General features: G+C 38.0%; 1 protein-coding gene across 1 annotated transcript in view; it reads right to left on the reverse strand.

Moving 5' to 3' along the window:
- LOC121520789 (corticotropin-releasing factor receptor 2) overlaps positions 1-24,684 on the reverse strand; it is an 83,480-nt gene that overhangs the window by 15,801 nt on the left and 42,995 nt on the right. Inside the window, exons 3-9 of the mRNA XM_041804407.1 lie at positions 17,141-17,226; positions 14,914-15,020; positions 11,554-11,671; positions 11,290-11,443; positions 1,415-1,475; positions 1,255-1,327; positions 674-759 (exon numbers count right to left, since the gene is read on the reverse strand). Of these exons, the coding sequence (XP_041660341.1) occupies positions 674-759; positions 1,255-1,327; positions 1,415-1,475; positions 11,290-11,443; positions 11,554-11,671; positions 14,914-15,020; positions 17,141-17,226 (685 nt within the window). The remainder of the gene's footprint in view (positions 1-673; positions 760-1,254; positions 1,328-1,414; positions 1,476-11,289; positions 11,444-11,553; positions 11,672-14,913; positions 15,021-17,140; positions 17,227-24,684) is intronic.

Below are 24,684 nucleotides of genomic sequence, written 5' to 3' on the forward strand. Positions count from 1 at the left end.
CAGGTAGGTTGGTTGGTAGGTAACTAGGTAGGTAGGTAGAAAGAAGGGTAGATAGCTAGGTCAGTAAAAAGGCAGAATTGTAGGTAGGTAGCTAGATAGCATATAAGATAGAAAAACTGGTAGGTAGTTAGGGAGGTACCTAGGGAGATGGGTAGGTAGGAAGAAGTAGATAGGTAGGTAGGCAGGAGGTTAGATAGCTAGGTAGGTAGTTAGACAGGTAGGTAGGTAGGTAGGTAGGTAGGCAGGTAGGCAGGTAGGTAGGCAGGTAGCTAGGTAGGTAGGTAGGTAGGTCTGTAGACAGATAGGTAGGAAACACAGTGGTACACAGCAAGCGTGCTGAAGGCGAATCAAAATTAAGGTGTCTTAAGAGGGGCAAACTTCGCCAGCAGAGATGTTTGTTGTACTTGTGTGGGTAAAACTTTCTTGTATTGCTGGATTGTTTGCAAACTTATTTAGTCAAAAGAAGCCCATCTAACATCCATTTGAGAAATGCTGCAAAGACTTGTTGATAACATTTAGCAGTTGGACTGAAGTTCATTCCTGATATTTTTTAGATGATTAGTTATTCAGTCATCTCATAGTTAGAAGGTGTTGTATTACCACAGACTGCCTAATCTCAAGTATGTTGCCTTTGGATGGCGCAAACATAGAAAGGAGCGTCTTCATTACTTACCTGTACTGTATTGTTTCAGATGTGGTTGAAGCTCTAAGTTTGGTCATCAGAATTCTAACGATATTGAAGAGAAAAACAAAGTTTATCTAGAAGAAAAAACAAAGAAAACAATCTGCTTAGAAACTTATGTGAAACGCTTTGAATGAACAGGGCCAGAGCAATTTTCTCTAGCAAGCAGACAGTGCTAGTTAAAAGCTGAGTGGGAGGAGCAGCGACAAAGGTCAAAGCCTCCTCCTCTCTCATTAAGACCATGTGTGAGGAGCACACAAATCCAAACTGGTCACCACATAGCTGCATGCTAGTAACAGCTTGTACATAACCATTATGAAACACATTACCGTGGATATAAATTGTTACTCTCAGTAAAATTTCCTCAACCCATCAATTAAATGAAGATCACCTTTCCTATAAGCTAGCTGTGGAATGGGAATGGCCTTTATTGTCATCAATTTTCATTTCATGGCCGATCTTTCCATTAGGCTACTCTGACATTCAGGCACTAATGATGAACCTAATGTAAGTGTAAACTGTGTATTAGAAAGGGTTAAAATCATTACAGTGAATGTATGATTGCAGCTCACCAGGAGCACAAGAATAACAGGTCCTTGGTAAATGTAGTCCATGTATTTTCCAGGTTCTTTACCAAACCAACATCTGCAGGCACAACAAAAGAGAGCATAGTCAAAACAGCAGAAAAAACACCTTTGGAAAGAGTAGCAAACCTTGTTTTTTTGTACTTACTGTTCATTCTCATAGTACAACTTCCCTATGGCCCAGGCTACTATAATAGGACATGGAATACCTGTAAGAAAGATGATAATAAAATTAATGTGAGTCAGAAAGAGCCTCAAATCTAAAATATAAAAGGGAAGCATTTGTATGTACTTCTGAACCAACAGTTATTTTCCAAAGGCACTGAAGGGATTTTTTTGTTGTTTTGTTTTTTTTTATTTGAGACATATAAAGTTATTCAGCTTTTCCCAAGGCTACATGCCCCTGGCTTTAAAATAATATAAAAGTAGGAATAAGTTTACAATGAGTCATGCACAGTGACTTCTTAAAGCTGAAGTAGCTTCATAGTAACAGGATGCATCACTCAGGAGTTGGAGAGGGCACAGTAATGGATTTGTGTAGGTGCATCTGAAAAACAACAACAAATACTGGCTAATGGATGCTGGTCTGCTAAAAACCTTCAGCAAAATGACACAAAAAATTCTACAGTTCTGTGAAAAGTAGTACAAATTGATTAAAAACAGAGAAATTGTCAAAAACAGGTAAAGAGTGGCCAAAATGTTGCAAGAATGACCAAATCAAGTGTTGGAAAGGGGATGAAGTGGGGCAAAAAAGGGAAAAGTTCCAAAAATTACTTAAAAGTTGCAAAAATGGGTTAAACATGGTAAAAAGTATCAAAAATGGGTAACGACTGGGAAAAAAAAGTTGTTAACTGTTAGAGTAAAGTAGTAGGAAGTTGTTAAAAATGGGTTGAAAGGGGCTAAAAGTATCAAAACTAGGGTTAAAGTGGCAAAAATGTTGCAAAAATGGCCAGATAAAGTAGTAAAAATGGGTTTAAATGGCAAAAAAAGATTTAGTGTTATAAATGGGTTATGAAGGGAAAAATATTATTTAAAGTGGCAAACAGGGCAAGAGTATCAAAAACAGGTTAAGGGTGGCAAGAATGGTTGGATACTGTGATGAAAAAATGGTAGAAAGTGGCTTTACACAGCCTGACACATTTTTCAGCTCCAAAATCTAGTAAGTGTCAGCCAGGCCGCTAGCACCAATGCTACTGATCCAACACACATGCATTGATATCATCAGTAAATCACAACTCAGAGGGTCCATTCTCTGGGTTTTTCATGGGCCCAGTCTATTCTGTGAGCAGTCCTCACTGAACTATAATTCAGTGAGTATATTGTGCTATAGCATGAGTTTTCTTAGTGACTGAATTAAAAAAAATCAGCATTAGCTAAGGCTGTGACATGTTTTTGAGCAGAGGATCTGGGAATTTAATTCTATCAAGTCTGACTTTAAAAAGATTAAGAGAGCTTAAATCACCTTTGACAAAAACAGAAACATTTAATTTTCTTTCTCTGTGTAACAGACAGAACTTTCCAGGAAAAATCCATGATTTGCAAAGCTTTCTATGCAATATAATTTCTCCTCTTTCTTTCACAAAAAGGCACTTTCATGTTCTGTATTTTTCCACAGTTTCTATTTTTTATGTAAAAGGGTTCTGCTTATTTTCAAATCTCTTTGAGGCTGTGCTGCCTAAAAAAACCTTTTGTTGTATCATGAGTAGAAAGTACAGTAAAGCCCTGTAGAATATCTCAGGAGTGCAGATGAAGAAAAGGCTGCTTCTTTACTTTCTCTCCTCAACCAACAAACTGATGAAGCTAAACATCTTCCAGTTTAACACCATTAGTTAGAGCACAAATCACACGTGTTAATAACATGGTGACAGTCTTACATCTCAAATAAAATTCATTGGTGTGTGATCAAACAGTTAAAAAGATCAGTGTGCAACCTTTAATGGAGCTGAAAGAGCCTATTTTAATCCCAGCTACATCAGGGCCTCCGGTGGAAGACATTTCTATTCTGTCCTACTTCCATCATCTCATAATGAAGCTAATTAAAAATCTCTCAAGACTAATATCATTGACACAATGAAAAACTCAGCCCCTTTAGTTTGCAGTCTACACAGAACAGCAGCGGTTAAAGCACTGAAGACAATTGTTCTGATTATTGTCCGTAGTTACACCTATTCATCTCGATTTATCTTATGAAAATGCATACACTGTAGTTTCGGCAATAAAGAACTATACTGCAACAATACACATAAACTATATGGACATAAGTATTTGGCCACACCTGTAACTGCATGGCCTTTAGTTGTCACAGCATCGTCACCCAACAGACCCAGGCTCCATGGTAGTGACGACACCAGTGCTACCTGCCCCACATGGTGCCTCTTGGGCTCTTCAACCCAACTTAGTTGTTGTTTTCCACTGCAAAGGACATTGCACATTCATCTGGGAAACATCCCAAACAAAGGACAGTAGTTGGACAAGCTCTCTGTCTGTCACATGGTAGATGAATCAGAGTGAGGTGAGGTTGAAGCAGTGTTTTTGTCCCCGGTCAAAATGACCGGCAGTCCTCAAGAATTCCGGCCATTTAGAACAACTACCAGACATTTGCTTTAACATTATTTTGCTGCATTAACAGCAGCAAAACGCATAAATCTTTCTCTTATTTTTTTGTGTAAGTGGTTTAAAGTATCAAAATGAAAGCTGCGCACTTTTCCTTACACATGCAGTCAGTCAATATACGCCCATGTTAAACACATAAACAACAGTTAGCTTCACATCAGCACTGTTAGCCTGTTAGCACATTGGCCAAAAGCTTTCAGTGAGGCTCTTTAATCAAGAAATTTGGCCCAGTTCCGATGAATGAAATGAAATGATAAAACTACTGCTAGACTATAGCTACATCCTAGCTAAACACTACAATGACAGCACCCATTGCTATCTGCTTCCAGGACCACTAAGCTTCACCCATAGTCCCAGCCTCTGTCTTCTCAAATGATGCTGACTGGTCAGGGTACAATTCTGTAGATTGGAGCTTTAATGGATCTGCCTGACGACAGATGTAAAATCTGGCCGATCCATCTGCCTTGCATTGTTACTAGGACACGAACATGTCATCAATTTTTGAAACTCCCTTTCAGTTGTTTAGTCCAATTTGTCACTCAAAACTTCCAGGAGGACAGACTGTGAACTCTCACCAAATCAACATAAAGGTCTGCTTTATTTTACCCCCCCTACCACAGCATCGACACCTTCAATAGACCCAGGTTCTACATGAGCAAGCACCAGGTGATGACAATGCCATCACAACCCAAATAGCATCAACACCAAAGCTGTTTCTGTTTTAATCTTGATAATTACAGCTTAAAGCTCATGAAAATCAAAAATCCACTATCTGAAAATAGTGGAGACTTACATAAGACAACATAAAAAGATTTATAATGTAGAGATGACTACCTTCTTGGAAAATTATATTAATCTATGCACTTTGTCAGGACTCCTTTTGCACAAATTATGTCAATTCATACTATTGACTGGATTAGCCTGCTGGGGTGTTATGAAGCCAAGGTTGCTTTGATAGCAGCCTTCTGTTTATCTGTATTGTTGGCTCTGATTTCTCTCTTCTTGCTCTTGGCAATACTCCATGGATTCTCTTTAAAGTTCAGGTCAGGCAAGAAGGTTAGCCAGTCAATCACAGATGATAGATACCATGGTCATAGTAATAGTTCTAGCCGTCTCCTGGTAGACGGCTGCACTGGCTTTAAACTTGATAAAACACAGTGGAACTACAGAAACAGATGATGGTCCCCCAGATCTCTGGGCTACTTCTTAGATGAAAGTAAATTTTGCATTTAATTTGGACATCAAGGTTCCAGGGCTCAGGCAGACTCAGAACAAGTGTGGGGGGCAATCAATACACATATGTTTGCCCTCTATGGAAAATTACCCGTCAAAGTGCCCTCTTTAGCACCCTTCAAATGGGCAAAGTTTGACAAAGTGTCCTATTTAGCACCCTTCAAATGGGCAAAGTTTGACAAAGTGTCCTCTTTGATGCCATTCAAGAGGACAAAATCTGACAACGTACTGTTTGGTGCTCTCTAAGTAGCAAAATATGACAAACTCCTCGTTAGTAACTTCTTAGTAGGCAAAATATTGACAAATTTCCTTCCTGAATTCCTGAACAAAATGTTAAAATATCACTCTTTGGTGCCCTCCAAGTGGGCAAAATATAATAAGTGCCCTCTTTGGTTCCTGCTTAGTGAGCAAAATTTGAAAATCTGCTGTCCAAGTGGGGCAAATATGACAAAATACCCCCTTTGATGCCCTTCAAGTGGTAAATTGTTATCTTGGTGCCCTCCAGGGTCCCCTTTATGTACAAAACTAAAAAATGTGCCCTCTATGGTGCTTTCTAAGAGGGAAAAACATGATAAAGCACCCTCTCAGTGGAAGAAACCTGATAAAGCTCTAGCTAGGGGGCAAAAGTTAAATTGTGGACCTCTTTGTCTTTGTGAAATAAATGGTTAAATAGTTTATGATACACTTGTTTATAATAATCTTGTTTATTTTATACACAGGTGTGGTAGGTATTACAAAGTTGTTTGCAGCCCTGACAGTATCAATCAGGCACTGGTTGTGTGGTTGTGATATTTGTTCCCTTTTCACGCTCAATAGGGCTTGTTAGCTTGTTTCGCAAAGTGGAGATAGTGGTGCATCAATAAAATCCATATCCTTGATTGACACATTGTGCTTTGACTTGTGTTAACAAAAATTAAGTGGTTCACCACCATCAGATGCTTGTCAATGAAAAGAATTATCCCACAGATGTTACAAAGCTTTTCTTAACATGTTGCTTGAAAGTCTTCTCAGTTATTACCTGAGTACATTTTGGAGATCAGTAGTCAGTTTTCATCTTTTTTCCTAAGAATGCTTTGAGGGATTTATTCACACTTTGCACAAGTATCAGTTAAGAATAAAACTGAGCATATAGCATTAGTTCAGGTATAGGCCATTGAGTCAAGTGCTGCCATATACTTGAGATCAGACCTCTGCAAGCCATTTTTTGCAACCCTCCTCTACCCCAGCTCCTCCAGCTTCTGACTTAGGGCGCTCTCACACTAGGCCATCCTTACCGTGCAGGGGCCCGTTTCAGCCTAAAGTCCGGTACGTTTGGCCAGTGTGAGTGCAATTGTTCCGCACAGATGCAAATGAAGGAGCACAAGAGCGGGAATGTGACGTAATGTGAAATAACAACAAAAGGACCCGCCTCAGAGCACAGAGAGCACACCAGGCAGCAGCTGCATGCTAGAGACAGAAGGATTTTTTCTAGAAAGATAGCAAGAATTAAGTATTTTGTCTCATTGTATTTCAAAAAGTTACAAAGATTTTATCAGTGCTAAAGAATTTAACTTCGCACAGCTCCACTACAACCTAGTTGTAATGGATCCCAGTCCAGTCCACATTTCTGACCAGTTTCTAGCAAAGTCAGGCTTTAACCACTGTGAAAGGATTTTTGTTTTATGAAATAAAATTTCGTCCTTTGATTGAGCCCCAAACAGCAGCTCACAGGATAACAAACACCTTTCATCCTCCGTGCATAAAGGAGAGTGCCAAATACATGGACAAGTGTGTGTCGAGGTTAATCTCACGGCTGATTTAACCTCTCTTATTATAAAACTATAATGCCATATTATCATCCACTGAATTAACTTACCTTTAATTCTATTTCATGTTATCAAGAAGTGAAATTGTGATCTTTGTCGCAGTCATTTAAATGGAAAATTGTTTATTAATCCTGTGGCGTTTTCACTTCCAGCTCTCATCAGATGGTTAAAATTGCTGTTGTCACAGTAAAAAAAGAACAACTTTTAACTGAACATTTAATCCTGCTCTGGAAACAGGCTGTCCTGTGACATGAGAGCTTGTTTGGTGCAGCACTGAAAGGCATCTAAAATTACGCAGAGAAATGGCACAGCTCATGGTGCATAAAGGAATTCCAGGGGGATTCAGATAGTATACGGACACGCAGAGGAATGACTGTAGGGGCTCGTATGAGTTGAAAAGTCCAGGTTTCATTCAGCAGAAGTGCTTGGAACTCTGATCAGTCTCCAGATTACATGCTGTGAGCGATAATTCTCCACTATGAACCGCTTTATCTCTCTCTCTTTCTCTCCTCACTGGGCTCTGTATAATAAACGTGGCTCCTGATCCCAGACCAGGTGAAATAACTCCGATGTCAGATTAGATATCGTATAAATCTGTTGCTATTTTACAGCCAAAATAAAAAACACTTATGTACACTGGGTCATCATCACGTATAAGTTCATCAACATTGGGGGCTTTGTGTGATGACGTCGGTGCGTGACGTATCCGTGCCCAGGCCTGGGTGTGTTGAGCAGTGTGAGTGCGGGCCAAAGGGGGGACAGGGGAGGGTGTCAAATGGGCTTCAGCACAGTCAGAATACGGCACGGTACGGATGGCCTAGTGTGAGTGCCCCCTTAATCAGTTTCATTTTGTTGTCATTGATGCCTGCTCTGTTGTTTTTTTTTTTTTTTTTTTTGCTACTTCTGTCCATGTCTCAGGCTTTCCTTGTAGGCACAAGAAAGGCAGGAATGGTGCTGTTCCTTCTTGATGCTTTCCACTTAGTGGTCAAGGGTCAATGGATTGATCACTCTAAATTGGCCGTAAGTGTGAATGTGAGCGTGCCTGGTTGTCTGTCTCTATGTGTTGTCTGTCTCTATATGTCAGCCCTGCGAATGACTGGCGACCAGTCCAGGGTGCACCCCCCCAACCCAGAACAGAATAAGGGGTATAGAAAATGGATGGATGGATGGATGGATGGATGGATGGGTCAATGGATCTCATGTTTGTCCATTACTTATAAGTTTACGATAAACACACTACCCAACCCCACCACCCCCAGCCCTTCTTGACCCATTATGTTACACCTCACAGGGGCATGTAACAGTCATAGAAATTTGTTTGCTTTTCTTTGTCTATTTCTTTTTTGCTTGCTGTACATTGAGATATCCTGACATAACAGTGCTATTGTATTATTTTATACATGATACACTTATTCACTCCACCTGCAGGAACTGGTTGTTGATTTTATGCCCCTATGAATTGACCTTCTTTACAGACAGATTATTCAGTCCCCCAAAGAATCAAATTACATGAGTTTGTGTAACATTTGCCTTTGGTTACTTCTATTTAAAGCTGGTATGAGCCTCCTGATCATGTCATCTGTGTGTCATCATCAATCATAAGTCATTTGCCACTTATCTGTTTATTTTCCATCCTTGTGTGCATAAGGTTTTTCTGCATGACCTAGATTTAATAAAGTGTGTATTTATTTTTGCCTTCTGCAAGAACACACAATGTGTCGGACATGAAGAGAAAGAAAGAAAATGTCAGATCAACTCAGTGTCTTTATGTGCATTTTCTGTCCCTAGAAGAATTTTTCTGACAATGGGTTGTTTTTGCAAATAGCTTGAGTCAAGGTGAGTATAGATAATTGATGTGTCCATGGGGGGGGGGGGCGCGTCTGCCATATGTTCAAATTCATTCCATCCCTGGAAGTTAAAAAGTATTACATTTTCTCCTTTGCTCTGTTCCCTCGTGAAATCAAAGCCTTATCTTCAGACTGAGGTCTAAAGAGTCTCTTGGATTCATTCACTAACCAAACTTCACTTAAGTGCTTCATTCAAGCATATGCTAACCTTGAATTGGACAGAAATGTGTGTATCACTGTGGTCCAGCCGTTTCATGACCATTTAAAATAGTTCACAACCACTCAGACTCCAACTACCATGGTATATAAAATGATGTGCTTTGAGCAATATGTTGTATTTACTGTATGTAAGAAGCTAACCAGAGAAAATGATTTACTATTGAGATTTGAAGTGATTTAAAAATAAATGCCTACTTCCAAGAACAAGACTTTGAATTTCATCACCATAAGATTTGCAAGATTCACCTGTAGGTGAACAGCAGTTACATTTATCAGATTAAAAAAGCATCCTCCCTGATAATTAAAATGTTTCTTTCTTTCAGAACAATCCTTTTTCTTCACTTTCCTTCATAAAACAATATCCACACTGATAATCATTATAATTCTCTGGCATCTAAGTGCATCCTCCATTGTTTTGAGCATAACTGCTATGAAATAATCAGAAGTGACTCCCACCCTCCTCTCCGTCTCTCTTGGCACAATTGTCCAACGGATACGACTTAGATTGGACAACGGCACATTGACCAACTAAATGAGCAACCAACTGGAAGGTGTCAGCCCTAGTCTTTTTCCGTGCAATGCCGACTTTACTTCCAGTTTACTTTCAGTTATTACTGCCAGGTATTGCTAGACTCTTCTCTTAAACACAGCAAAAATAGGGTGTTGAAATCTCTCTATTAAGCATTACAGATTTGATTAAATTCCCAAATATTTTAACTTCATTCCATGTGAAATTTTTAGTCTAACCTTTAGAGCCGCCATTCTCAACCAGGGTGCAGGCATTGTCAGGGTTTTCTTTAAAGTGATTTTAATCAGCCAACAATTAGCATGTGTGCAGATTATGAAATATCCCAGCTTAATTAATCAAAACTGTCTCATATGTCCTTTCCCAGAAATCACATCAGCACTGAAGTCAGCGAATGTAATGTAATGTGTTAAAGTCTGTTTTAAAGGTCTGAACCACCATTCTGTAAAAATATAGGCATTTTAATTGTTCTATGAGATTGTTTAAGAGATTTATCTTTATAATTCTATTAACAAATGACTCCCTCAGCAGTCATAGCAATGTAAAATGTTAGTTTTGTATCAGAACATTTTGTTTGGGATGACTTAAGATTTTTACCCACACCGATGAAATCGGCAGGGGGTTATGTAAAGGGTTCCATATCTTTTTATGTTCGTTTCTTTGTTTGTATGTGTACAAGATAACTCAAGAACGGAAAGTTGGATCTTCACCAAACTTTCAGGGAATATTGAGATAGTGACAGGGAAGAATAAATTCGATTTTGGTGATGATCTGCGCACCCGTTCGGTTTTTCTCGCACTTCAAATTTTGAACACCATAGCAATCAATGGGAGCATGAGTTCCTCGGTGGCGCTGCTTAGGCGTGGGTCTGCCGCCTCAGACGGCCATTCTAGTTATCACTGTTGGGATATCACTGCTTGATGTTAAAAACACAGATGCAAATTGTCTTTAAAGTGCATGTAGACTGTGTAAACTTGAACATTTACATTCCCATGTTGACTGGACAAATAAAACATCTACTGAAGAAGATCATGCAGTGTGATCGCTTGCAATCTTGCCGCCACATAATGACTTTATTTAAAAAAAAAAAAAGAAAATTAAGTTGGATTTCTTCAAGGGCAAGAAATTAACCAAAGTATATTTCAGCAGAGTATGCTATTTGGAACTGAAAGTAAGGCATAGATCAAATCAAGTCATAATGAGGTTCTGTGTTATTCAGGCAGGACACAAAAGTCTTTAATTATTGTCTCTCAGCTCTCTCCACAGCCACAGCTCATTCTCTCAGCAAATGGCTCCATTTAGATATGACTTGCTAGTTGTTCTGCTACACCCATGATTATCACACATAACTGCTGCTAGCAAAGCTTTGCCTTCACCACCCCAGCCTCCTCTGTTCTAGTCGTAAGCTTTTGTTGCACCCTCATATGTTTTATTTTAGCACTGCACTCCCCAGAGAGTCAGAGCATACTGCTGTGCTTGTCCAGGGAACAGAGCCTTCGCCATCCAGCCAAACTGAGTATCTATTTTTAAATTAATGGTTAAATGTATGACAAGAATGTAGATTATATTCTTGTGGCCTAAACAAAAAAATTACATTGCATTTTTAATTGAAAATATTAAAGTAAAGAAGGAGGATTTAATAAGAAGTTATCTATATTTCACACAGATTTTAGAATCCTGTAAGATTTACATACTGATATCTCTTTGAATTGTGTGGAACTGAAAGTGTAGCTAGTGCAGTGCTGTGTATGTAAAACACTGTCTACATGAGCATACTCACACCAGCCAATGAAGAGAAAGACCCACTTTCTGAGCTTGTCCGTGGAGTAAGTCATAACGATGGCTGTGTGGAGGTAACATCCTTCAACAAACATCCAGAAGAAGTTTGTCACCACAAAGTAGTTGTATATTGTTGTGATTAATCGACACCAGGGCTGAAAAAGCAATCACACAGAGTTTACTTAAAATTTACAAAAAAAGTCAAACATTTTTCATGAAATGTTACTTATTTCAAATATGCTGAGGACAGAATCAGTGCAGTCACCTCGTTGCTCTCGTGGATGTTGTGGTCAATCAGCTGAAGCAGAAACCACATCACATTCCTTAGTATGAAGGTGGTGATCAGGTTCCAGTGGATGATGTTTCGAAGGCATCGTATGCTCCTGTATCACAGGTGGAAACCAATATTTTCTCATATACAATTAAAGAACAGGAATATTTAAAGTAAAAAGTGGTTTACAGCTTTATCAATGCCTCATCTTTGTTATTTGGTTTGCTAAGAAATTAAAAAGGTCCTTTTACCATTATGCTTCTAAAGTGTCTTATGAACTGCAAAAAGGTCACATAAAAAATAACAGGAAATTATGATAATGCTGTTTTCCATTTTCACTGAGCCAAATCTTTCTTATACCAGCTTCAGTCCTTTTCTTAAAAACCAAATATTCAATTTTTTTTTCGACAATAAAACCCCATTAAAGAGCAGTTTGTGCACAAATTTTTTTTTTTTTTTAACAGAAAAAGGCTTTTAATGCATTCACTTAATGGGATTTTTTTACAGGCTGTTCTTTTAAAAATGCCTACTACTCCTACTGCTCAAGCTAAATTAAATAAAAAATCTTCATTTCCCCTTTGACTCAGACCTCTCTCTTACTGTTATATAATCAACAATAAAATATCATTTGAGTTGTAGATAATTTGGTCTTCAGTAGCCTAAAGAATGCCCTATATAACCCATGAAACAATAAAAAATAGCACTATGTTGAGGCCAGTTTTAAAGGTAACTCAGATGGCATTTGTCCTGAAATGAGTAACAGAACACATTACTTTTACAATTTAAGTAATCTGTTAGTTACCTTTTTCATAAATGTAATCTGTTACTGGAAAAATACATTTTTTCCTTAACCTCTTCCACAATAGAAAAAAATGCCCCAGTTATCTGCACAGTTTCTGTTTCACTCCTAAGTGCTGGCATGTTGGCAGAGCTGTGTAACAGTGGAGGGAAAACACATCTGTGTCACTGGCTAATTGATTCAGCTATGAGATGTCTGAGAGGACAGCATTACAATGTGGAAAAAAATCCCATCATATGGGATTTTGGGTAAAAGTGACAAAAGCTACAGAAAGATGAAAAATCTTGAAATGATAAAAGTTTAAGGGCTCATGTTGTGTTTATTTCATAGACATGGCTGTGCGCAGTACGGCATACCACTTTGATGTCAGACTTTGAGAATATTAAAGAGCAGTAATGGTCTGTTCTCCTGTTTATGGGTAGCAGAGCTAAAAATAATTGGTCATGAACTGGACTGTAGAGTGTCAGTAATATACATACATTAACTGGCAGACATTCAGTCAGCTTTTTGCCATTTTCTGACGTGTGGAACTGGTAGTCAAAGGGTTTCAGTTATTCTAACTAAAACATACTGTAATTTGTTACTTTCATCAGCATGTACTGCAGTAAGGAGACTAGTTACTTTCTTTGAATGTAACACCCCAATGTAATGAGTAAATTTTCTCAACGTGTGACTCAATATCTTAGGAAGTTCTTGTTTCAATATATAATAAAAGAAACAAGTTACTTTCCTTAGCATGTAATGCAGTAACATTAGAAGTTATCATTTGTCAGCATCTAATAATTCTGCAACATTAGAAGTTACTTCTGTCAGCATGTAATGCTGTAATATTAGAACTTACCTTTGTCATTATGTAACACAGTGACAAGTAACAAGTTACTCTGTCAGCATTCAATGCAGTAACACCGGTTCCTTTCGCATCATGTAATGTTACTTGTCTCAGCATGATACACAGTATCCTATGGAATTACTTTCCTCATTATGTTATTCAGTAATCTAAATCAGTTTTCAACATACTGTATGTAATACAGCTACAAAATAAGTTACTTCTTAAAGGTAGTTATCTTGTAATGTGACCAGTTACATTTGAAAGTAACACCACCCAGCAGTTTTGCTACTGGAAAAATCATAATTTTGGGCCTTGGGTTTGGGATAAATAAAGTCTTCTAACACATAAGGTTTAAATTCTAATCTTTTTTTCCCTTAGAGGCACATCTTCATCAGATAGCATGCCATGGGATTGAAGCTGGAAAATCTGAAAAAATAACTACACAAAAAAGCTTAGTGAGGCAAAAGCAGTTTGATTAGGCTGTATCAGTAAAGCAATGATGCCCAATGATGCCCAGGTCTGGCCAGGCAGACCTGGCTAGTGCCAATTACAGACACAAATTTGAGTAAAATAATCTGATGACAAAGCTCGCCTTCTCTACCTATTATGGCTACCATCCACACGGACACAGAGTTTATGATTTTGCTTCGCATATTTGAATGACCAGGATATAGTAAAATCTTTAAGGGCCTTAACCACCTCTAGTACTTATTACGAGCATAAATAATGGTTTTAGAGGCAACAAAATTTTTTGGGCTGTGGGAGAGTGTGAAAAACTAGCCGAGGTGTCAGCTTTATAATGGCCCCAAGATCAGAGTAAAACTGCAGTAAAATGGTAAAGAATTTGCAGCACTGGTTGCAGTTTATTTAGCAAGATTTTAATGTATAATTTCCTTTTACTTATATCACAAAAAAGATGCTAAGAGAGCCAAATTAGGTTCCGTTTGTATTCTTCTCATGAATTACTGTACTAAAAATTGTGATGTTTTTCTTAGATTTTTTTTTTACCATAAGCAGCAGATGTTAGGGCGTTTAATCACACTGGACACCAAAGATGATTAAATTCATATCCATGGAAGGTTAAAGTCAAGCTGAATTTAAAAATGACATGTCTGCATGATCAAATTTGACTCAGTTATGACTAGCAGAAAAAGAAATGTGATTTATTTTGACACATCTTGAGGCTTAAGGTCTCCCACAAGGATCTGCGTCACACTGGAGATAAGTAATTTCTGTTTGTCTGACTTTAAGGTTGGGATGATGGTCAAAATGTCTTTATGGCCAAGAATAACCCTCAAGGAAAACTCAAATGTAGATTGTTGCATCAAATCCAAAGAGATTTAATAGCACAAAATATTGACTTTTTTTGTAGCTTTAACAGAAAGAAATCAATATTTGCCTCCAGAAGCCCACATCGATCAAACAATTTTGCACAGCTCAGATGAGGCTGTTTAGTCTCTGCCCTGCTCTGTCATGGCAGATGTAGGTGTGTGAGCGTGTTTAAACCAGGACATGAAAATAGGTACGAAGAAATGGAGTGTTATGAAATGCACATTATGCTCGCGTTGTTCTCGCCGAGCTGAGCCGAGGCTGCACAGATCTGCTTGCTTGACATAAGCGAGTTAACGAAAGCAGTCAGAGGATATTACATGAATTTGGCTGATTGTCTCCGGTGAGGTCTCATGCATGCAGGACACATTTAGACGGAGACTATTTCTGTACTTGCCTTAAGCACAAGAAGAGAATGAAGGCCACGACTAGAGCTCCCACAGAGATACAGTGGCCTAGGTAGTTGATGATGAGTGCGATTTTATAATGCATTGGATATTTTCTCTGAAAAGAAAACACAAGAATAATAATTCAGAACAGAACATAACAGAGAGAAGAGATTAGGAATCATATAGGCTTACACATTAATTAAACATGTAAATATATGCTACTCAATAGCATAGTGTGAAAATCAGGTTGATTGGCTGAAAGGTGTCAATTAAATCAGAAGCACTGAACACCTAGGAGACTGTTGTGGAAGTAACTACCTGAACTAGTCTGGGCCATATATCAGCTTGTATCTAAAATTAGAAGCAGCAGGGACTAAATTAAAGCCTGTTAGTGTTTCATGCAACTCTTGTACAAACAAGTAAAAAAGATCAATATTTCTTTTAATGACTGGGGCTCAGCTGACAGACAGAAATCAGACAGTAAGGGAGGTTGTGTTACTGTCATTGTCCATTTGTGCATTTCTAGGGGCAAATAGTGGATGCTAAATCTGCAGTAATCTTGAAGTTATTAGGCAGGTCCAAGTCTGTCTTTGTAGATTTACCTTCATGATGTTTGTACAGAAAGTTTAGCAAAGGGCATCAAGAAAATACAAGGAAACTTTGCCTTCAGAAACTCAAGAACAGTTCCGAAATCAAATTCACATTAAAAGTATTGTGTGAAAATGTGGGCATCACATTTGGAAACTCTGCTTGTGAGTTGTGTCATCTAGTCAAGTTCTCAAAATTGCACCCAATGAATCAAAAATGGTTCACTCAAAATTAATCATGTTTGATTTTACTACGACTAGTTAACATATTCACAGTACTGTGCAGAACTTTTGGCATGTTTGGGCCAAAAATTGAGGCTGGAGTAAGGCTTAGATGTGGCAGGAATGCCATCTGAGGGTACTATCAGGTGGCACAAAGCTTAACGTGCTCTTGAAGTCCTTGCATAAGGGTGTGGTGAGTAAACATAGCATCTAGGCAGGTAGTAGGGTTGCCACAAGCCCTCTGGACTTCTGGGTGAAAAAAGCCCCGACAAAGAGAGGCCATTGGCTTAATCTTGGCTGCCTAGCGACACATGTGTGTCCACATGTGTTGAGCTTGACCCTGTTCAGTCCCATGTTGTGGCATATTGGGCCCCAACATGAATGCCCTGAAGGGCTACAACTTATGCACATGACTGATACTTTTCAATAACCGTAACAGTTGAGTTGCTTGGAGTGTTCTTTTATCTTCATGGTGATATGGTAGCCAGAAATACTGATTAACCAGCAACTGGACCTTCCAGAAACAGGTGTCTTTACACTGAAATCACTTGAGACACATTCACTGCACTCAGGTGATGCCCATTTCACTAATTGTGAGACTACTAACACCAATTGCCTGGACTTTACTTTTAAAGGGGTGAATATTTATACAGTCACTCATTTTACATTACATATTTTTGTCAAATTGACATTACTTTGTATGATTTTGTTTTCACTTGGACATTTAAGAGGGTTTTTTTGTATTTTTTTGTTTTTCAAAAAGTGCCAAGGGGGTGAACACTTTTTATCAGAACTGAATTTAATGATAAAATCTTTGACAAAAAGTTAGGTTAACTTTAAAAATAAGACTAAAATGTTATGCTGGACATTCAAAATCCTTGGCATTGTAACCTCTTTGCACATACCAGTACATTTTTAATCAATTTAAGTTAAGCATTTATCAATACAAGTGTTTTATGTTTGAATTAATTTAATTGATTGATTTAAAGTAAAAACTGAAGTCAGTCATCAGCCTTCTCTATTTTAATTCTGTCCTTATTTCTTTTAGGCTTAACAAGCAGGTGTCAATAACAACCTTCAGATGTCACCACTTTAAATTATTTGACAAAATAGAGCAAGATCCAGAAATACAAACAATCAAGAGATGTGATGTGAGGGAATCAGGCCAAAACTCATTTTGTACTATACATCAATCTTACTGAGTGGCCTTAGGCTTTGTTTACAAGGACAAAAACATCTCTGCAGTTATGAATGAATTTGTCTGGTGTGTCAATGAATAAAATGCAGCTTAATAAGTATGAAGCAATCAAAATAGCATGTTTCCTTTTGGCGCGTGTGCTTAATGATGACACACTGCTGCAAGCATTTACTGAAGAGGGTCAACAGATTACTTGTAAACGGAAAGACATAAGGAAGACACTCTCACCTTCTCCTCCAAAATGGGCTCACAATTGGAGTAATTGCTCTTCAACGCCCATGTCCCATTTTCCATGCATTCCCTGTATGCACTCCCTGCAAGAAAAGAGAAGAGACCACAGTAACATGTTGTTGCACACACTGAATGTGTCTTTAAAAGCTTGTGAAATTCTAAAAATCATTTTTTTGTTGTTGTTGTTTTTAAGGAAATCCTTTCATCTGTATTCAATCTGACTCCGGCTGAGTCAATGCAGACCAGTTGTTTGTTCTGGCAAGGTTAAATGAAAGAGTGTGCCAAAGCAGGTAGGCTTAAACATCATTGTAATTTCTTAAGAGCAGGGTTCAAACTTGAGAACTATATCTCTGAGTGTGACAGAGAATAACAATTCAGGAAAACAAATTTCATTCATAGCAGGAAAAAGCAAGAAGCCCCTCACTCTGTCACTTTATTTGCATATCTTTCTAAAACGGCTTCCCACAATCAACTTTGAGCTGAATTTTTCATTTGCAGCTCCTCAGCATGCACTCAGTGTGCCTTCCTATCTCTTTTACACTGGAAAATGTATGAGGAGAGGGGCAGGAACATAGCAGCAAAAAATGAATGAAGGTCATTTTCTTCTTTTCTATTAGAACTAGAGATACTGCTGAGATACTCATCTTTTATTTTGCTTTTCTATTAAAAAGTAATGATTTCATTGCTTTCATTGCTTTATGTTTGCTAAGTATTTAGTAATGCACATCACTATTAATTCATCCAAGTTATAATATCAAACACTTTTATCATTAATGAACACGATATCAAATGTATGTGTTGTGTAATGACTGCCTCAAAGAAAGATTAAGTAAAGCTCTGTCTGGGTTTGTTGTTCTCAGCTCTGTGTTCACACTAACTGGGTGGAGACTCCTTATTACAATGCTTTAAATGCATGAGCCAAGTTAATCAGCTAACAAAGGAACTACCTATCCCACAATCCATTGGCATTCATTTTATTCATTAATGACAGCTTTATGTTGTATGTACCAGTAAAAACCCCAGAGCAGAGCAGGTATCAATGACAACTGAATGTTACTGATTACGTCAGAAGCAGAATAAAGGAGGAGCTGGGGTGGAGGAGGGTTGTAAGAGCAGCTTGCACAGAGAGCAGCAGAACATAACCAGGCAAGAGCAGTTTAAATAAGGCAGCATGAGAGATTAGCCAATAGTGCGCTTAAAGAAAATTAGCTGGCTGTCAGCTGACGACGGCTTGCCTGAACTAACACTACATGCTCAATTTTTCTTAAAACAAGGTTGATATCTTGCAAACTTTTGTTTTCTACAGGAACTAGACCACTGTTTCACATACAGGTAGCTTGTGGTAAGTCTAGCTTGGATTATCAGATAAAATGGCTTGTAATGAAATCCAGGCTATGATGAAAATGAATATGTTTTAACTTCCTGAACAACAAAGTTTGCCCCTATTTTACTCAGAGGCTTAAAGACACAGAAGTACGTTGCAATCAAAGATGATTTTTTTAAATGTTTATTTCATAATTACAAGATTTTTATTCAAAATAAAGGACTGAAATAATTAGGCCCTAATTATCCCAAAATTATTATATTAGAATCTCAAAATCAAGAGATCAAGAGATTGTAATTATGAGATCCTGAAGGCAGCATGAATACATCTGAAAAGTACTGAAGACATGGAAAATAGAGGTGAACGGTGGGCTATAGGTTGTTTGCTGATGGTGTCACATGTCACTGAGGAACTCCAGATTGGAGGCATGAGGGCATTTCTGCATGGATTAGCACTACCAAAAGGGCAAAGCTTTGTGTTGTTTTCTATGATAACCATTTAAGTTGCAAAAGAGAAAATAAATTCTTAAGTTACTTTTCTGTCTGAAAGTAGTATAACAATTAGGCAAAAAAGTTTAAAAAGCTTTCTGAAAAATTTAGCTTATCATTAGTTCATGCAGGACTTAAAAATGATATACCCAGCTGTGATCAGCTGATGGCCAGCTGATTCCAATTATCACCTTCAAGCTCCAACAGCCAGTCAAAGCTCTTACTATCAAAATGTAAGTGCATTTAAATATGGCACTAAATATCACTAATATCACTAATTCCTACTTACTACAGCTGTCAGAGCCTCACCTCCACCCCAGCCACCTCCTTTACAGCATAAAGACTGTAGCAACCCCAGATTCAGTTTCATTCTAATGCAGATTGATTGCATCTGAGCTAATTTCATTGTAATCAATATGGATTGTCACAAATGTATCTATCTCCCTGGAAAGCCAAGCATTAACTAATCCAGGGAGAATCTTTTAAGGAGAGCCTTCTCTGCCGAGCAAAACTGTACATCCATTTTGCAATGATTGTTAAATGTGTGATGAGATCCTGACTAAAATTGCAGCAGACATGGATTAAAAACCTTTGTCTAAAACCTGGATGGATGCAGGTGCCAGACGACACCCAGTATGGTCTGTTTCCACCAACCATTCCAGTTCAATTCAATATTGTTCCTCCGAGTTTGGCACAGTATATCCTGATCTTGTTTGTTTTTCCACAGCCTTTCTTCCAGTCCCACTCATCAGTATAATTTCAAGTCATGTCCATATAAAGCCCAAAGTTTTTAAAGCATTTTACACTTAGCACATAACACAGTCACAATGTACACCTCAGCACTGATATATTTTGAAAGGTTTCCTAATCAAAGTAGTCTGATCATCCTATCAGAAAGAGACGTTTCCCAGAATGTTTTAGTACATTTTTCCTTAAGAATATGGTAAAAAGACCTCTGAGGGAGAAAGAGAGATATATATATACATATATATATATATACATATATATATATACATATATATATGTATATATATATATATATATATATACATACATATACATATATATATACATATATATATGTATATATATATATATGTATATATATATATATATATACATATATATATATAGGAAGTCAAACAGAAACTGGCCGTTAAAACTCAGAGATGCAAACAAACATGCCTGCCCAGCGATGAAACAGGTGTACTTTCACTGCCACTGAGAGGATTACCACTCAGAGAATCAACCCATTAAAATCAAGATTTCCCAGCATAAACCACTAAAAAAGAAGCTGTCACTTCTCCTTGCTGAGGTAGCATCAGCTCCTCCAGGTGCAAAAGATGCTTCTGCCTGTGACAGCCTGAGGGACTCACACAGTAAGAAACTAGATAAATACACCATCTGTTTGATTTAGAGAAGGAGAGGGAAAAGAGAGCTCTATAGACAAGTGAGACTGACCGTACAGCAGGGACAAGAGATAAAAACTTGATTTGAAGCATAGATTATCTGTCTTTCCACCGTGTTTGTGATCTTCATCTCTAATACATTTATTCTGTCAAGACTGTACAAACATCTCAAGTCTGGGATTTATCAGGTATATCCTACATGTGCTAATTCATATTTCACCATGAAGTAATTTAAATATTGAGAGAAACTGACAGCAGCTCATATACAACAAATAATATATTCATAAAAATGGCTCTAACAGACGTGACCTATTTGCATTTATGGCTTATTATCATTAAGGTGTTCATCATGAATGCTTCAATGCATATGCAAAGGCAGAAAAAAATACTACATTTACAACATGTGCCATAAAAACTCGTGTAACGCATTTCAAACCTATCCAGGCTAGCTCAGGAGGTCATATAGCCATTGCATATACATATTTTACATTGCAATGTGCAAAAACATCGTCTCTACCAAGAAAAGCTTTCAGTATGGCTCTTTGTTCCTGCTTTAACAAAGAAATGTAGCCCAGTTTTGATAAAACTGTCTATAGACTATAGCTACATCTGAGCTTATCGTTACACCAGCAGCAGCCATTGTACAGTCCCCTCCCAAAGTATTGGAAAGGTGGGCCCAATTCCTTTATTTTTGCTGTAAACCAAAAACATCTGGGTTTGACATCAAAAGATGAATATGAGACAAGAGATCAACATTTCAGCTTTCATTTCCAGATATTTATGTCTGGATCTGAAAAACAACTTAGAGATAGCTTTATTTGTAACGGAGCACCAAATTTTTTGGTGAGCAAAAGTATTGGAACAGATAGACTTTAAGTGACTTTAAGTGAAACAGATTTAAGTGAGTAAGACGCAATACTCAGTTGGAAACCCTTTTCTTGCAATAACTGCATCAAGTCTGTGACCCACTGACATCACCAAACTTTCACGTTCTTCTTTTGTGATGCTTTTCCAGGCTTTCAGTTGTTGTTTTGGGAGTTTACTCCCTTCAGTCCCTTCTTTAGCAGATAAAATGCATAATCTATAGGGTTTAAGTCTGGAGATTGATTTGACCGGTCTACAACCTTCCACTTCTTGCCTCTAATGAACTCCTGTGTTGTTTTGCCAGTGTGTTTTTGAGCATTATCTTGCTGAATGATGAAAGATCTCCCAGTTTGATTGCATCTTTCTTTAAATTCTGAGTTCATTTCTGCCACTGCTATGATGTGTTTCATCATCAATGAAGATTTATGAGTCCATCCCTGAAGAAGCCATGCAAGCCCAAGCCATGACATTGCCTCCACTGTGTTTCACAGATGGGCTTGTATTTTGGGAGCATGAACAGATCCTTTCTTTCTCCAAACTTCAGTCTTTCCATCACGTTGGTAAAGGTTCATTTTTGTCTCATCAGTCCATAAAACTTTGTCCCAGAATGTTTGAGGGTGGTCTCTGTAATTTTTGGCAAATTCCAGCCTGGTCTTCATGTTCTTCTTGCTAATGAGTTGTTTGCATCTTCTGGTGTAGCCTCTGTACTTTTGTTCATGAAGTCTTCTGTGAACAGTAGATGGTGATACCTTCACTCCTGCCCTCTGGAGGTTGTTGCTGATGTCACTAACAGTTGTTTTAGTGTCTTCCTTTACAGCTCTCACAATGTTTCTGTTGTAAACTGATGCTGTTTTCCTTGCTCTACCCTTTCGACATCTATTACTGAGTACACCAGTAGTGTCTTCCTTCTTTAGGAGGATTTCCCATCCTGTCTCCTTTTCACAATCACTTGTTTTCACCCACAGACAGCTCTCTGGTTTTTATATTGTTTACAGCTCTAATTATAAAACAAAGTCTGCACAGACAAAACCCAAATCTGAAACTGAGTGTAGACATTCAGCACTATTTATCATGTGAATAATCAATGTAATAGCACATACCTGGGTGATAAAACACACCTGTCAGTCACATGTTCCAATACTTTTGCTCACATGAAAAATGGGTGGGTTCAAACAAAAAATGAAATCTACAAGTGGTTCATCAGATCCAGATGTAAACACCTGGAAATAAAAGCTGAAATTTTGATCTATTGTCTCATATTCATCTTTTGATGTCAAACCAAAATGTTTTAGTCTACAGCAAAAATAAAGGAATTGGGCCCATCGTTCCAATACTTTTGGAGGGGACTGTATATACCAGCTTCCAGTACAACTAAACCCCACCCACCTTATACTAAGGAAATGTGGTCCAGTTCTTATAAAACTGTCACTATACAGTCACTAAATCTGAGCTAATCACTACACCAGTGGCAGCCATTGTTTACTGGTTTCCAGTACAACTAAACCCACACACCTTATAATAAAGAAATGTGGTCCAGTTCTGACAAAGGTACTGCTGTTTTAAAGCTATGCTATTGCTATCGAATTTGAAAACAAATAAACCCTGCCTTTATCACTGAAGTTTGACAGTGTTACTGCATTCAGTTTTAGTTCATCTATGCTGAGCAGATTTCATCAACTACATTTACAAGAGCTTTTGTCTGAACTATCGAATAAACTAATCTAAAAAATGGTTCATTTAACATATTATTGTTTGAATAGTTTTTCTTCCTAAAAGTACACAATTTCTAGCCTTTATTAGTGGGATCAATTTTTAATTGGCTTTTATCATTTTCAATCTCTCAGCCAGAGTAAATAGTAACACTTCAATGGGTGTCCAGAGGCTCACTGGTGAACAGCAGTCTGCAAAGATGTGCAGTTTGTAGCCAACTTCCTGAATTATGTTGTAATGGTAGGGAAAAATCATTAAATAAATTTTGGTGTTCCAAAAGTGGAATGACATTTATTTTTATCTTTGAAGAGTTCTGCAGCTATGAAATATCTCACATTAGGGTGTTATTTTTTTTCTCTGCGTGACTCAACACCTTTGCCGAGACCGAAACAATGTGGTCTAAAAAGAGGAAACCATCCACCTCACAAACACCTACAGCGACGCCTGAAGCAGTGGCATTAGCAGCGAAAGATCCTCTCTGCATTAGAATAAATGTTACATAATGTGACATTTGTATGTGGAGAGAAGAGAAGAAAACAAGTCCAGCAGCTACACACAGAGAAGGAGGAAGAAATAAATCCTCAAAAAAAGAATCATAATAATCTTTCAGCGGACTGTTGTCACTAGACAACGCTTTGTGTTGTTCATGAAGTGAAATCCCAATTCCCAGCTGTTTATCTCAGTGGTAAATCAAAGGCGGTTAAATCACTAAAGCACTTGAATGAGCAGGAATAGTATTCCCAGAGACAGTAAAACAGTCGATTACAACGAAGTCTGAAACACACTGTGCTTGTTTGTTTGACTGTGCATAAACAGCCTCAAAGTGTTCATTGATCGGCTGCCATGTAGCATTAACAGAGCTCTTGTGCTGTCAATGCTGGCATTATATGACGGATGTAAGGCCTCCAGCTTGGTATCAAAATAAAACTCAGCAAATTACCCACAAAATCAGGGCTGAAGTTACTAATAACAATATCAGGTAGAAAAATGTTATTTCTCTATTGAATCATTTCTTTTTCAATGACAAAATCATACTAAATGGCTCACATTTGGGGCAATTATTGGATGTAATGATACCTTGAACTGCCATTAAAAATAATCAAAACAATCCAAATTTAACCTTGACTTCAAAACCAGACCCAGAAATCAGGTCAGAATCGTCCTGAAATCACAGTTTATGTCCACCCCAGTGTCCCAGAATTCAGAGAGCTGTGATGATTTCCGTCTATTAAGAGATAGTAGAGGCAGGATTTAAGTAACAGAGGCAAAATGGGGCCAGGAGCCACCTTAGTGCTGGATGACTCTGCTGTGTGTCTCCATTTGAGCTAGATGAATTTAACAGTTTGATTGCAACAGGAAGGAAAGATTTCCTGTAGTTCTGTGGTGGCACTAACACTCTACTGCTGGAGGCATTCCTATTGCAGGCCATTAAGTCCTATAGACAGGACCCATGATGCTTATCAGTAGAATTAAAAAAAAAAAAAAAAAAGAACTGAGTATTGATTCCTTTGTGCCCAGACTTGAGATTGCATCAAGTTCAGAGAAAGACAGAAAAAAAGGCAGTGTCCTTCCTGCAGCTTGTACTAGTCACAGTTAGTCAGGACAATTTCCACAGACAGTACTCCTGGGATTAGCTTTGATCAGAAAACCGCATTGTTTATTCATCCAGTGGTTTTGTGCTCAATCTCAGGGACAGCATTGCATCCAAAATCCTGTCAGCACTTAGGGACCATAGACTGTCTTCTA

This window comes from Cheilinus undulatus, linkage group 13 (assembly GCF_018320785.1).
Source record: "Cheilinus undulatus linkage group 13, ASM1832078v1, whole genome shotgun sequence".
NCBI lineage: Eukaryota > Metazoa > Chordata > Actinopteri > Labriformes > Labridae > Cheilinus > Cheilinus undulatus.